At 39.1% G+C, this 16,021-nt stretch overlaps 2 protein-coding genes across 3 annotated transcripts; one reads left to right on the plus strand and one right to left on the minus strand.

Annotated features, from left to right (window-relative positions):
* Positions 1-4: 4 nt before the first annotated feature.
* Positions 5-8,666, plus strand: rbsn (rabenosyn, RAB effector). 2 transcript variants are annotated; one of them, XM_085145410.1, is made up of 12 exons: positions 5-305; positions 1,483-1,771; positions 2,581-2,715; positions 2,809-2,909; positions 3,002-3,047; positions 3,142-3,303; positions 3,409-3,671; positions 3,852-3,922; positions 4,031-4,117; positions 4,217-4,319; positions 5,362-5,466; positions 7,028-8,666. In XM_085145410.1, exons 2-12 carry the CDS (start codon positions 1,609-1,611, stop codon positions 8,135-8,137), a joined length of 2,346 nt encoding a protein of 781 aa, XP_085001536.1. In that variant the 5' UTR covers positions 5-305; positions 1,483-1,608; the 3' UTR covers positions 8,138-8,666. The 2 variants fall into 2 exon arrangements, with proteins under 2 accessions (XP_085001536.1, XP_085001537.1); XM_085145411.1 differs by having other exon boundaries at positions 1,502-1,771.
* A 1,504-nt stretch (positions 8,667-10,170) lies between these two features.
* On the minus strand, positions 10,171-14,965 carry mrps25 (mitochondrial ribosomal protein S25). The gene is made up of 4 exons (XM_085145417.1): positions 14,720-14,965; positions 13,310-13,416; positions 13,127-13,214; positions 10,171-10,576 (listed from the first exon to the last, which is right to left on the minus strand). Exons 1-4 carry the CDS (start codon positions 14,851-14,853, stop codon positions 10,387-10,389), a joined length of 519 nt encoding a protein of 172 aa, XP_085001543.1. The 5' UTR covers positions 14,854-14,965; the 3' UTR covers positions 10,171-10,386.
* Positions 14,966-16,021: the final 1,056 nt, after the last annotated feature.

Below are 16,021 nucleotides of genomic sequence, written 5' to 3' on the forward strand. Positions count from 1 at the left end.
GACCAGGCAGGGTTGCTGGCGCTGCTGTTGTGCTTCTGTCAGTGAAAACTCGAACTGTCAACAACACATCTACTGTCGGGCTCATTTGTAGACTAAGTGCAGATTTTTTTTTTTTATCGCGTCCAATAGTCAGTAGGTATTTGTTTGCTTTTGTGCAGTTGGAAGTTTGTTGATGTCGCGTTTTTGAACAGCGTGAGGGGAGAAACGATTGCAAAAGAAGGCGAGAGCAGCTGCTAGCTTTCTACGCCACATCCCCTGTGTGGTATAACGGCGCCCAAAGTTAGCCTAAATAATAAGCAATAAAGGTAAGTCCTTTCATGGCTCGTATCCAGCTATCACTTAGTAAAACACCTCTGGTATGCAGATAGGGAACCTAATACTTCCCGTCCAGTTAAGCGTTTTTTCCGCTAAATGCGTGGGTCGACTTAAGCTAAGTTTAGCTATTATAATGCAGTTGTAATAGTAATTTATCTGAATGTGCATAATAGTATTCTAATCAATATTATTACCTTAAATGTAAGTATTAATTAATGTATTAATTTTTTAAGATGTTCAACACTGTGTGCAAGTCTTGAGCCACACTTCATTCCTTTATATTTTTCATCCAATGAGCCGGACTTTCTTGTATTTTTTAAGTGGTCTTGAGCAATGGTCCTACACGCTTTCTGAAGATCTATTAATGCTTTTTTAAATTAATTTTCAGTCCAGTCCTTGTAAGTGACCATTCTCAGAGGAATGTATTTTTGTTTTTTAAGCAGCTTAAAATTGTGTTAAGTTAACACTGATGGATCATTCAAGCATTCAAACATTCTCTCTTCTCAGACTAACAGTTTTAGTTTTGGTTCTGATTCAAATCATTATTTTATATGGAGGAGCCCCACGGAGAGGTATAATAGTGTCTGCAACCATGATTATGGGCTGCATTTCAGCCAGCCGTGTTGGGGACGTTGGCAAAATTGAATGAATCGTGAACTCAAAAAAGCATCACCAGATTCTGAGCCACCATGCAATAGAATCTGGAAAGCGTGTGATTGGCACTGGGTTCATTTTTCGACATGATCCCAAACACACACCTCTAATGCAGTAAAAGCATACCTGGATAGAAAAACACACATTGTCACACTATCAATCGTGGATTTGCCTCTGAAGAACTTGGACGTTAACAGTGTTGAAGCAGTGTGGGGGTAATTTTGACAGAGAATAGAACAAAAGACAGCCAACATACAAAGAAGAGCCTTGAATTTCTTTTAAGAGGCGTGGAGAACAATTCCCGAAGATGACCGAAAAAATTAAAAGAACGTTTGCCTAAGAGAGTTCATCCTGTATTGAAGAATAAATCTGGTCATAACAAATATTGATTTACAAGCTTGTTAGAATTGTACAAACTACGTTTTTGCATTGCAAATATAAAGAAATGATCGGTGGCTCAAGTCTTTTGTTCAGTATTGTATGTGGCCTCAGTGTACTTGTCTCATTCCTCAGTATCCTGGGATTTTCTCAGGCATTATGGAGCTACTGTGGGGTAGGTTGCACACCCCATGAGATGTGGACCGAAGTGAGAACGTGCCACTTTGCACCCCCTCTGCAGCAGCACTGACACTTGTTGTCATGGCCTCCAGCTACCCACCCCCCTTTGAGGGCACAGGTGAAGTAAAGGAGGGTTTTCTTTGCCCACTGTGCCTAAAGGACCTCCAGTCATTCTACCAACTCCAAGACCACTATGAAGAGGAGCACTCTGGAGATGACCGCCATGTTCGGGGACAGCTAAAAAGTTAGTAGCAGATTCTGTGTTGTACTCTTTGCTACAGGACTAATTTACTCCTGTTGTGTTCTAAAGACACAAAATCGTACAGTGTACTGTCTAGTCTGGAAAAAAGGGCTTTTGAAAGGAAACCTATTATTATTCATTTTTAGTTTAGTATTTTTATTTGTGGACCCTGCTAGTGTGACTAGTCACAAGTTAAACGTGTTCTTGTTTATCTTATACTGGGTCTTGGGTCAGCTAGAAGTTTATCCTTTGTTAGAAGTGAAGAATTTAAGCTTAGTTTCCCCTAAGAGTGTGGATGAGTCTTATATGGTCACTACAGGAGCTGTGTGCTGCAGATGAACATATTAAGTACATCTCATTTACATCATACAGAGCCAATAGTAGAAAAAAATATCTAGAGTCTGATCATGTGGCTTATAGGGGATATATATATACACACAATTTACATATAAAAGGAGAAGTATAAACAGTGCAATTGAATATAAGAATACTGCTGTACTGGATTATAGGAAATTGCTGTCAGGATGAATTTGCAGTCTGTGTTGGCTGCTGCAACTTTCTACATAATAGGAATATGATTGAATTATGAAAAGGCTAGAAGGATGCATGTGCAGGTTGGCTTCATTTGCATATTAATAGTACTGTAATGAACTTGAAAATAGAAAAACATGATAACAACAATCACATGTTGAAAGATGGATGAATAAACTGAAAATGTGGTCATTATAAATATTAACTCTGGATCAGCGTAAGAATCACAGTTTCGGGATACATTTACACACTGTTTCATTGTATTGTCTCACTGTTCTCAGGTTTGGTTCAGAAAGCAAAGAAAGCCAAAGATAAACTGCTGAAGAGGGATGGGGACGACAGACCGGATACTGGCAGTTATGAGTCCTTCTACTATGGTGGAGTGGACCCATACATGTGGGAGCCTCAGGAATTGGGTGAGACTGCAAAAACTGTCATCTGTAGCACTGCTAACCAACAATATTTGTTAATGCAAGACACTAAAAAAATATTTTTCTTTTGCTTTTTAGGAGTAACTAGAAGTCATCTGGACTTGTTTAAAAAGCACCGGGCAGCCAGGATAGATCATTATGTCATTGAGGTCAACAAGCTCATCATTAGACTGGAAAAGGTTTGCTTACATTACCTCATTCAGACAATTTATTTTCTTCTGTTGCTGGAAATAAATTTGCAACTCATTTACCATAAACTATGATGTTTTAGCTGACATCATTTGACAGAGCCAACTCAGATGCTGCTAAGATCAGAGGTTAGAGTTTTCATTATAACTCTGAATATTCTTTACACATGTAACTGTGCTTCATAAAATATTTTAAATAATAAAAATGTATCCCTCTTTGTAGCCATTGAGAAGTCTGTAGTGTCATGGGTGAATGATTCAGACGTACCGTTTTGTCCCGACTGCGGAAACAAGTTCAACATACGTAACAGACGGCACCACTGTCGCCTCTGCGGGTCCATCATGTGTAGGAAGTGCATGGAGTTTGTTCCCTTACCCCTGGCCCGTAAGCATGAACAAATACTTGGGAAATACAGAAAACTGTCAGATCTCAAAAGTCTCTCTATAAGTGTCATAATGCTGCATGTCTTTTTTATTTAACCTTCAACAGAGAAGCTTATTGCTGGGACTCGAGAAGCACTGTGTGTACCCGGAAGTCCCAGTCAGTCGCAGTCTCCACCAGCGGGAGGTGGCAGCAGCGGGATGGGCTCTAGGAGAGGCAGCATCAGCAGTTTGAGCAGTGTAACCTCCATGCTGGAGGAAAAGGATGATGAGAAGATTCGCTGCTGTCACCACTGTATGGACACACTTCTGAAGAGACAGCAGAAGTTAGAAGAGAAGGACCATGTGCCAGATATAGTGAAACTTTATGAGGTTAGTTTATCACTTTTTCCTAATGTGAAGATCAGGTTCTTTATCTGTTCCCATTGCGGTCGATTCTAAGAATTGTTTTGCAACTTCTCGAGTTTGCTTTGTTCTATCCTTCCTGTCATTTAATGTGTTTCTTGTGGAGCTTCCTGTTGTTTACTTGCTTTGAATTTGTCTTCCTGACAGAGGCTGAGGATGTGCATGGAGAAGGTGGATGAAAAGGCTCCAGAGTATATCCGAATGGCTGAGTCTCTCAAGTAAGCCGAGTTTAAAAAGTACTTCTTCATACTTTCTTATGACAGCTGCTTATTTTTCAGTTTGGAGAGATGGTTTTAGTACTTGCTGTCATCTGTACACTTTTATAGTGCTGGAGAAACCACTTACAATCTTGACACTGCTGGTGGGTTAAGACTGGAAGTCCAGAAATACTACGAACTCATCGATGCTCTGAGGTATATGGCAGTCATGACTGACAGCTTCAAAATGAAACTTTTGTCATGTTTGCCCACTATGCCATTATTAAAGATTAAATTGGCTTCTTTCCTTTTTAGTAAGAAGATCTTAACACTAGGACTGAAGGATGATCCACAACCACATCCGAAGGTGCTCCAGCTACAGAAAATGATCCGCTATACCGCCACGCTGTTTGTCCAGGTCAGGACAACTTCCACTCATACATAAAAACACAATTTGATTTGATTTGATATACCTTTATTAGTCCCACAAGGGGAAATTTCAAGGATGGATGAAGAAACACAATGTTTCTTCATCCTTCCTTGTAATGAAATTCTGGAGGAATGACCACTTTCCTGTACTTTAGCCAGCAGCTAAACTGCAGGAAAATTAATTAACTGCAGGCTTATAATAAAATTTGAAATAATGAGGTCAAAGAATGTAGAAGTGATCTCTATGAGCACAAAAGCTCCGTCTTCAGGCTGCTCTAAACACAGTTTCTCCTCTTGGCTCTATATTATGCTTAGTTTGATTATCTCTCATGTGGTCAAAGTGGGCATAGAAGACCCAACCATCTTCTGCTCAAACCTTCTGTTTGAATGAGTAAACCAATCAGAAGAAAGTTGGCCTGAAGGGGGGTGGAGCTAAAATGGCTTGGCTGCACTGACATGGCCCAATATAAGATAACTAAAAGTTATTTCAAACTTTGAATCATTCAATGCTCCAAGATAGCAGTAGCTAGAAATAAGAGTAACAGGCTTCTCTGTAGTATGACTATCATATACCAGAAATGATTTAACTGTATCAGTGTTTTTACTGTAATCTTAAAGGGATAGTCCATATAAAATCAGTTCATGACCTGTAGCACATTTTGCCTATTACCATGTTCTTATCAGTATTACTTTACAGGAGTTCACTGATAATGAGCAACCTGCCAAGTCTGTAAAATGTGTTTCTGCTTCAGTCATCATATTGTATGTTGAGCTGATGAAAGTCTGCTGTTGTAAACAAAGCTTTTCATTGAGAGAAAAATGTATAATGTGTATAACCCATAATGTGTTGTACCACAAATATAATATGCTATCTGTGCTGTAATGTTGTCTGGGGCTGAAATTTTTAAGAGCAGCATGTTTCTGTTTATCATTGCATTACAGTATATTTACACATTGTTTCTGCAACATATCTTCATCCTGGAATTCTTTATTTGTATGAATCTGCCCATTCTTTGTGTCTTCTGTTTCAGGAGAAGCTGTTAGGTCTGATGTCTTTACCCACTAAGGACAAATATGAAGAGCTGAAAGAAAAGAGGAAACAGGAACAAGAGAAGAGACTGCAACAAGAAAGACTGGTACGATTGTGTTCCTGTACGTTGTTACTAGAGATGGCACGATACCACTTTTTTATGTCCGATACCGATATCATAAATTTGGATATCTGCCGATACCGATATGAATCCAATATAGTGTGTTTTTTAATCAATAAAAGTTTTTTTAATATCTTGCTGCATTTTGTATAAGTTTATACTCAAGTTTAAATAAATAATAACACTAAAGCTACTCTGTTATACCTGTATGTAAAAAATACACTGCGCCCAAAATATTTCATAGTTCAGCAACACTGATCAATCTAATAAACTTAAACCTACTCCATCCTCCCTATTCTGGTAGGGAGGATGGAGTGGCACATTTGTGAGCAAACTTTGCCAGCCCAGGTCAAACGAGTCATTCCTCCCTCCACCACAGAGTGCCCATTCAGTCAGTACTCTTTACTATTTTAAAGAGTACTTAGCAGAAATATTAAGCAACCTAACTAATAGGGTTGCAAACTCCCAGCAAAAAAAAAAAAAAAAAGGGAACCACCCTCCACCTCATGATGCTTAATCGATGTAATCAAATTTAATTTGATGCAGGGGGGAAAATGCACAGAAATAAATTATTTTTCAAGAATAATTAAATAGATTCAACATCTTTCTTCAACAGAATTGCAGACTGCACAGATGGTATCTTCCCAAAGGAAAAAGTACTAGCTTACTAGGGTATATTAGACTTAACAGTTACTATATACAGTAATGGACTTCTATATATTTCACATCAGATTAAAACTTTGGGTGTAAGATTCAGATAATTATTTATTAAAAGCTAGACATTTTAAATGAGAATAAGAAAGAAAAGTATTTCTTTGTGCCCCCTTTTCCCTGTTCATGCCCTATCGGCCCCCCTGGTTAAACTTTGCTAGATCCGCCCCTGCACAGTTACCAGCCGTCAGCTACATAGAAAAGGATCCTGGTGTAGAAAGTAATATTAAATAAATTCTAACAACAGCTTATCAAGCTTAATAGTGCTGCTGTTGTTCAGCCGCTGGTTTCCTCTTTCTGGTGAGGAGTGGGCCAAAAACAAACAAGAGAGACGGACTCGCGACAGAAAAGCCGATCAGCTGATCATTAAGCAGTTTCACGATTGAAGTAGCAGCAGGAGAGAGAGAGAGAGGCAGTCGCTCCATATATCTGTTGTTAAGCTTAACGTGGGAACGCTTTACAGACATTCAGAGATGAACTTACACACTTGCTTTACTTCTCTCTGGGAAAACTTCCTCGGAGATGAAATGCTGGTTTGCTAGCGAGGCTACAAATACACACAGCCGCTCTATCACGTGATTCATACTGCTGCAACGTGCTACGGTTATGAGCGAGTTACGCCATGTAGCAAGTTTTGTGAGGTGCTTTTTTGATATTATGGATCGGATTACATTTTTTATTTCTCGCAGATATCCGATCCAGTAATTTGGGTCAGTATCGGACCGATACCTATACGTAATATCGGATCGGTCCATCTCTAGTTGTTACTATTATTTTTTTCCGCTGGACAGATGTGGCTAAATGTGTTAACCTTCATGTGATTCCTGCTCAACAGGCAGCACAAGAGGCTCTGAAGAGGAGGCAGGAGAGACAGGAAAGAAGCCGTCCACCTGTGAATGCCAATGGAGAGCTGCCCCAGGCCCCCAGAGAACCACGAATTACCAAAGCTGGTGGTTGGCTTCCCTCCGCGGACTCCGTCCACACACGTGGCGAACTGGAAGACCCCCTTCTGCAGCAGATCGAGAACATTGAGTCATTCCTTCGTCAAGCTCGGGAGGCTCAGAGAACAGACGAAGTGACCATGTTAGAGGAGAACTTGCGCCAGCTGCAGGATGAGTATGACCAGCAGCAGACCAGTATTGCTCTTGCGCTCTCAGAAAAGCTTGCTCAAGAGGAGAGTTTGCAGCAGGGGGAGCTGCATCGCTTGAAGACCTGGGAAAGGGAGGAGAAAGAGCAATGGAGCTCTGCTGTAAACTCCTCCGAGCCATCCTATAAATGGGAGCGGTCTCTAGATATCACTCCAACTGGAGGTCACCAGGGAGAGGACACACCAGCAGAGGAGCTGACTCCAAAGGCAGAAAGAAGTCCTCCGTCTTTTAGAGCATTCCCTGCTCTCACAAGCCAGGAGTCTCCCCCAAGGTTGAGAAGCTTAGGAGGCCATGTAACGCCTCCTGGCGGTGAAAGCCAGAATAACACCTCCCTTAACCCCTTTGAAGAGGATGATTCCACACCCACTGAAGATGATCCATCCAATCCGTTCTTTGAGGACATCAAGAAGGACCACAAAGAGGTAACCAACGGAAAGAAAGAATACAACCCCTTTGATGAAGATGAAGATGCAGAGGAGGACAAACCGGCTGAGACTGTTTCACGCAACCCCTTTGAGGATGATGACACAGATGAAGGTAACCCATTCCTAGAGGCTTCAGGAAATTCTCCAGAAGTCTCGACTAACCCATTTGACGGGGATGACAAAGATGAGGTCTTGCCGGATGTGGACATGATAGAGGAGGAGCTGCTGCTACAGCAGATAGACAACATTAGGGCCTACATCTTTGATGCAAAGCTCAGCGGGCGTCTTGATGAGGTTGACCTTCTGACACAGAACCTAAAAGAGCTACAGAAAACCCTCCAGGAGCAGAAGAATAAGAATAAGAAGCACTGACACATTTCCCTTAAAAATCCTCCTGATCACCTGCTACTTACCAAGTCCCACAAGGTTAGCTCACTTAATGCGACTTCTGAGCCCACAGAATTTAATTTGGGTGAGGTCTGCTGTATCACAAATGAAGTTCATGCCACAACAAAAATACATACAAGACTTCAGTAGTCATTTCTTGAATTTCCAAACATCTTCTTAGGCTTCCTTGCCTGTTTAGGCCAAGGGCTCAAATCTAATGCACATGTACAATTTTAGAGCACTGTGAGTAAACGTTAATTTGTTTAGGCATGTCTGCAGCTATTTGACCAGCTGTAAAACTGCAAACATGAACAAATGAAGATAAAACAATGTCACTTTTAACGAATGTTAAATGAGACAGTCACATGGTTCTCTGAGTAGAATCTGGCTCTTCAGTATAAGCTCTGAACAAAGTCAAAACGCTGCCATGGCTGCAAAGCTATAAAGATGAGCTCACACATCCTATCATAGCACTGCACTGCTATAGCACTGGCAGACCTGTGATGAACCCCCCTTCCCCCAAGATCAAAAACAGATACTACAGAAACACACATAGTGCTTCTTCTACCTTATTAAAACCTGCTGCCTACATGAAGCACAGTTCAACTTGAGATTTGGGTTTGTAGTTGGTGACTGACTACAGTTTTTTCAGAAACTACTCCGCTCTATCTGGAGTAATGGCTTTAAATGTCTTAAATTCGCAGACTTTAATGTGTAAAATCTGTTTCATTGATGTTTGAAGTCTTGTATTGGTGCTTCATTCTGTGGTAATTGTACTTCCTGCTTTTCATTTATCCCTTAGTAAAGAGCTAAAGCGCACATTATTTTACATCTAACTTTCCCACAAATAACTCACAGTCCAAATGACCATGTTATTCTTAAACAAGAAGTGGAATTTAACATTTACTAAACATTTGGGGAGCCCAGTGTTTGAAGGAAAGAGATTATTTGACAAAGTTGCTATTAGTGTTTGAATTATAATTTTAGTCAATACGCCTGGACCAATTAGATTTGTAAGAGTAGTTAAAGATGCATTGCACAGAATTAAACCATTTATGTGGCCTGCCACTAAAAAAAGTGTAGCTTAATGTTACACTGACTAGCAAACGTTTTAATTATAATTGTTGCAGCCAGCCAGTTAATTAACTCTTAAACTAAATGAAGGTGTCAAACCCGACTTTTTAATTTCCAAAATCTTCAGTTTATTGCACCTGCTGTGTCATCCAATAAATATGCTGCATCTTATATAACAGGGAGCCAAAAAAAGGCTTCCTCGACCTGATGTTTTTTTGTTTTTGTTACAGTACAGGAATTTTGGCTGCATGTGTGTGTTGTTCAGCTGGTAGCCCGGCATGTCAGACATCACAGCTAAGATCTGTATGTTCGGCTTGTTATCTGATCACTAGTTTCACATGAAATGTCCATTCAGAGTTCATCCAACCAGTTCACCCAGCAGGTACTAAACACTATTTGCCAAGGGACACTGTAGGCATATATAAGTGAATAAAACATCTAAAATTCACTGAAGTTCCATTGTGTAAGGAAGTAATTCATATTTGTTAAGTCTAAAAAAAATTCTTAGGTTAATTTCTTTTTCTTGGTCAAACATATATTAACACTACATGAATGCCAGCAAGTATTATCACCTTGAGTGCTGCTCTGCCGGTCCTAACATTACTCTTTTTGTGCTTTCAGTCTCCTCGTAGAGTTTTTTGTGTTTGTAACATCTGCAGAAAATTTTTAGCAAAGCACGTGACCACCCTTAATGTTTTGACAGCGTGAATAACACAAGGAGATTCATTAATGTTAATTGCTGATTTTTTATCTTTGAAAGTAATTTAACATCTCTGCATTTAAATGAAAATATTTGAAATGGACACAGCGATTTAGAAATGTAAGGAAATTCCATCTCAGCACTAATAAAACTGTCTGCAATAAAATGTGATTGCATTTTGGTTTTGTTTTTCCACTTTTCATGTGAGCATTGATGGTGAATATTTACATAGTGTTAAGCTACATGAGAAAAATGGGTTTTATTTAAATGCTCACATCAGTCAGCCCATATACATCCATGTGAAGTCTTCAACAGGTCTCACTGTGGCAGATGATTGGTTCCTCCTGCTTCACAGTTGAGTGCCAGTCCTTTCATATAGTTATATAAACACCAAATGAAGCCACATAATCCCGTAATATTGTTCTGTAAATCTACAAAAGTCCACTGTCCCTCTCAGAGTCTACTCCTGTGACGCTGCCATCTGGGCCTTGTATTTGCCCGTCATCTCTTTAGGCAGCGGCGTGGTGCCAGGACATGGCACCTGGCCCTCCACTTCACAGATGCACTCCCTCAGACAGTACTTCTTTGGCCCAAAGTTGGCGGGGTTGGAGGCTTGCATCTTAGCCAGAGCTTCAGCTTGTAGCACCTCTCTGTGGAGAGAGTTGAGTAAAATAAATATATGGTCTTCGCTGGAGAAGAGATTTTACACAGAGGACATTTGACACTGCACAGTAGTAAATGGTAAAACTAAAAATTAAGGAGTCCATCTTGCTGAAATCTCATTTCTACTCTTTAGAAGTTCCTTTGGCAGCAGTGACAGCTTTGGGGTTTCTTGTGCACACCTGGATTTGGGCAGTTTACTTGATTTTTCTTGTTAAATCCTTTCAATCTTTGTCAGATTAGATGAGAAGCATCTGAACTGCCACCATCAGGACTCCGCAGATGGTCTGTGGGCTCTCTGTGGACAACTCTTTGACTCACCAGTTTTATCACAGATTTCTGCAGAATTCAGATCTCATTTTCACCTTTTTTTTAATCCTAACATGCAGTGAACTGTGGGACCCTAAATATGCAGGTGTGTGCCTTTATGAACAATGTCTAATCCATTCAAAGAAATCTACACACACCAAGGATTAGTGATGCACCGATACTGGTATCGGGTATCGGGGCCGATACTTTAAAATGTGCGTGTACTCATACTCGTAAAAGTTAACCAAAACCATGAACCGATACTAAATTATTTCATTAATCAGAGGGTGGCTTGTCATTTTTGTTGTAGTTTTTTAGATTGGCCACTAGGGGGACATCCCGCGCTAAACAGGCACAGGGTTAGAAGAGTCAGACTGGCAGCTCCAGATAAAAAAAGAGAAACTGGAGGCTGCTGTAGCTAGGCTAAACAAAATGTCAGAAGTGTGGACCGGAACAGCCAACTTTAACTCAGGTTTAGGAAAAGCGATGAAAAATGTCAAGAGAAAATCCACGGGCAGTTAAAATAACAGAGGCTCCGACTCATTTTATCGCTCTGGATGACTAGCCAGTGCCAGTCGTGGAAAACATAGGATTCTTCTCAGCATACTCGAGCTGTGATATGAAATTCCCAGCCGCCCACACATCAGGGAGATAATGGTGCCAAAACTTTCTAAAGAGGTAAAGACAAGCAGTGTGTGCGCGATGTCAGTCCTTGGTTTAACGGCACAGTGGACTGATGATCCACGGGCAGATGAGGAGTTTGTTCGTCAATGCCAAATACTTTCGTTATTTTGTTTGTTTGTTTACAATATGGACACTCTGCAACAATTTAAAAGCTTATTTTATTCTCAAACCTAATTTGTATTTATTTTATTCCAAACAGAAGTGTTTATTTATTATTCCGAAAGCTCGAGACAGTGCCAATAGTTCAGTGATATTTTGTTAAATTACAATGTGGAGACTCTGCAATAATTTAACAGAAGTGCTTATTTTTCACTTGAAATTTATTTGTGGTCATTTTTATTAAGATATTATTTATTATCGGCAGAGAATAAAATAAAACCTGTCTTCCAATTCATTGCATTTGTGTGTGTGTATGTGTGGTAGAAGTATCGGTTTTTGTACTCCGTATCGGCAAGTACTCAGAACCAAGTATCGGTATCGTATCGGTTTGAAAAAAATTGGTATCGTTGCATCCCTACCAAGGATAATTACAGACCACAAGATGTGCCTGATTCATTTTGGAGGTACAAACATAGATCCCTCGCAGTCAGAGAGGTTGTCCTCTTATAGACATTAGGAAGGAAAAATAAATACATTTTTCTTTACAGAGTATTGATTTGTTGTAAGCTTACAGGGAAAAATATCAATTGTATATAATTAAAGTTAATTCTGAAACACTATAAAATAGCTCAAAAGCAAGCAAACCTAAATATATTCTGATGTGAGTGTATGCAGACATCCAGAGGTGTGCTTGAATAGCCTATTTATCTTAAAAAGGTTACTAACTGAGGCAAATAACCTGGAATTATCTGCATGGCAGCCATAATAAGATCTGGTTGACTTTTCTAAATACAAAGGAAAAGTGCTTCCTTTATTACCTCCTTTAGGAGAGGATACACTGGATCGGAAGGAAGTGGCAGGTCACCATTAAATGCTAATGAACAGTGATTCTATTTCATGTTGTAACCTGATGATGTTTTGAACCTTTAATGAAAGGTAATGTTAAACCCACAGGTGAATTATGAACATTATGTTGCTGTAATAAGATCTGCTTCTGATCGAGGTAAAAAGAATTTACATACAAAAGAAAGTCTACATGATCAAAGTGCATTTAAGGTGCACCACAGTTCTATTAGCGTCACATCCATCATTCATTATGAATTCATGTTTATATCCAGGTGTATGTTTTTCTTTAAAATTCCAACTTTAGTATGTAATCATATTTTTTACTGTTGGTTCTCGTATTAGCTGTATGAAACAACAAGATAGGAACACAGGATGAAGTAAGATGCTCATTTTGTAGTCCATCTTCTGGACTTTAGTTTTAATAACATCACAGTGTTAATTCAGACAGATCATCTAAGCAATGTGGTTCATAACTTCTTATAAATCCTCCTCAGTGGTTTGCCACTGAGTTAAGAAAAGTTATGGAAGGTATTTTTTCAAACTATTTGTTTCTGTTTCATAAAAGACGATTCACACTTTAAAAAAATCCTTGTATATCTTACTCTGATTTGCCCAAAATCATCTTAACATGTTGAGCAATCCGTTTGTGGTCCTTCCCCTCCACATCCACCATTACTTGTTCCCCGTCGTCTGGACAAAAACACAAAAGAAGATCAATCTAAGCCCAGTTTAATTTCTCCAGTATTTCGTATCAACACTACACAACAACACGTAAAGCTACACACCCAGGTAGAACTTCAGGAAGGATGACGGCGTCATGTTTTTGAACATCATAATTTGGACCCACGGGTTTTTGTACTGAATCTGAGGAATATTGAAGAACACAAACTTTCTGCAAAACACAGAGAGAGAAGACAATTTAGCTTCATTTAGATCATTACAGTTGTTATAGCTTTCTGCATGTAAAAAAAAGGCAATCATGCTGTTTTGTTTTTTTTAAGTGTTACTGGAAAACCTTCTGTATATAGTAAACTTTAACACAAAGTTGAATTAATGCAAAATCAACTGAAAACTATTGTGATAAAAGATTAAAGTAAAATTATCCAAAACTTGTGTTTTCTTTTAAGAAACTTTGAAGAATCTTGGATTTATTCTGTGACCTGGATATTTCCTTCAGTGCGCATATTAAACAAATATGTAAGACTGCTGTCTTGCATTTAAACAATATCTCTAAAGTTAAAAACGTCCTCTCTCAAAGTAATGCTGAAAAAGTAGTTCATGCATTCTAAGCTCATCTATCATAATTCGTTATTATGGAGTTGTCCTAAAGCAGGCCTCAAGAGCCAGTGTACTGCAGGTTTTAGATGTGTCCTTGATCCAACACAGCTGATTTAAGTGACTTAATTACCCCCTCAACATGTCTTGAAGTTCTCCAGAGGCCTGGTAATGAACAAATCATTTGATTCAGGTGTGCTGACCCAGGGTGATATCTGAAACCTGCATGACACCAGCCCTTGAGACCTGGAGTTGAACACCCCTGTCCTAAAGACTCACTGAAAAGCATTCAGTTGATCCAAAATGCTGCAGTGAGAATACTAACAGGGACTAAAAAGAGAGCACATTTCTCCCATATTGGCTTCTCGTCACTGGCGCCCTGTTAAATCCAGAACTCTCCCCAAACTGTTCACAGCAGATGTTTGCCCCTACCCGAGCCCTGTTCTGCCAGAGGTTCTTCTTGTTAAAAAGGAGTTTTTCCTCTGCACTGTTTCCAAGTGCTTGCCAACTAACTGTTGGGGTTATCGCTCTGTTGGGTCTTACAATAAAAAGTGCCTTGAGGCAACTTGTTGTGACTGAATTGAATTTTAAAACCTTAATGTAAAAAAAGGATTTGTATCTTTCACCATTTTTCTGACATTTACAACAATTCAAAGGGATAAACAGGACTTGAAAAAACACGCTACTTTTCACAGTCATGCATATGAGCATACTGTCAGAGTAGTTATAAAGGATGACCAGGTGATCCACACAGCATTTTACCCCCTCTCCCCTGATCCACGTGTTTATAGGCTCAGGTTAATAAAACATGAGACACGTGAGATCTCAACAACAGCGTGGCTCAAAAAGAGTTGACTTTTTTTAAGTGTATAAAATGAGCTGAAATTTCTGCTCGTCTATTTCCTAGTCGATGCTCTGACCTTGCTCCGTCGCTGAGCTCGCCGTGTGTGTTATAATTCACTGTCATAATCTTCACTCTGTTTTTGAAGATGATGTCGCCCTTCTGGAGATATTCCAGGGTCCTCCTGATCGGAAACCTTCCTTTCATAGGCATCTTAACCTTTTTTATATTTACAAATTACCATTTAACAGCAAACTGCGCGTGCCTGTAGCCAAAAAAAGCACACTAACAGAGACGCGTTTTGATGACGTAGGAAGGTCGCTAGCCAAGCGACCAAAGAGTGATGGTAATTGTAGTTTTTGCAAGAACGCCTAAGTTACATTATTATTTTCCCGAATTGCTGAAATATTAACTTTTTAAACCAATCACTCTTTTGGCCAAAACTTATATCTCGCCTTATAACCTTTAAACACACTAAAACACAGTCTACACAACAGTTCATTTGTTGTAAGACTAACTACTGGAAGCAGAAGTTACAACAAAAGTCAACACAATAACTTTAAATTATTCACACTCATTGCTGCTGGTATGATGAAACCCGTTAGGATCATCTCAAACTGGTTTCTTGAACATGAAAATGAGTTCATTGTACTCTCAAATGGTCAGCAGTCAGCAGATCCCATCCAGTAGAGCACTTTTGGGGTGTAGTGGAAGAGGAGAACCTATTAAGAATTGAGGCATTTTTGAAGAAAAAAACAAAGGTCCAGCCTGGTACTAGTAAGGAAGGGGTATCTAATAAACCAGCACTTGGGTGTCACAATATACTCATGAGTTTCTTTTGAAATTTTTCTCAGATATTTAATGACATTGTGAGCTCATCTCTACTTTAACTTCATATTTTTTCATCTTTTGTAGAATGACTTTGGAAAGACTTGTCGTTAATTTTTTTTTGAAGCAGTGAGCAATATGAGCTTAGTGGAGTAATTTCGCCTGATTGTGTGCTGATTTGACAACACTGCGTGGTTCTGTGAATGCAGCTTAAATATTTTGTGTATAAAGTTTTGCAATAATCATGGAAGCTATGAAAAAGGTGTCTCTGTGCAGTTGTTAAAAACGGGAGAAATATATACAGTTTAAAAGATAATAAAAGATAATCTTCAATTCAGATAAATACTTTATAGCTTTTCTCTTTTTTTGGAAACAGAATTTCTGTTTTTTGTGTCTTTTCGGAGTTGAGTTTGCTGTTGTTCAGTAAACTGTAGAATAAAATATTCATGTATTTTTAAGTAAGTTTCTGCATTATTAATGCTTTTTTCACTTGTTATTTGATGGCTTTATTTGTATGGGGAAACATCTGTATTTAAAAGTGATCTAAGTAATA

Source organism: Neolamprologus multifasciatus, chromosome 20, assembly GCF_963576455.1.
Source record: "Neolamprologus multifasciatus chromosome 20, fNeoMul1.2, whole genome shotgun sequence".
In the NCBI taxonomy this organism is placed as follows: domain Eukaryota; kingdom Metazoa; phylum Chordata; class Actinopteri; order Cichliformes; family Cichlidae; genus Neolamprologus; species Neolamprologus multifasciatus.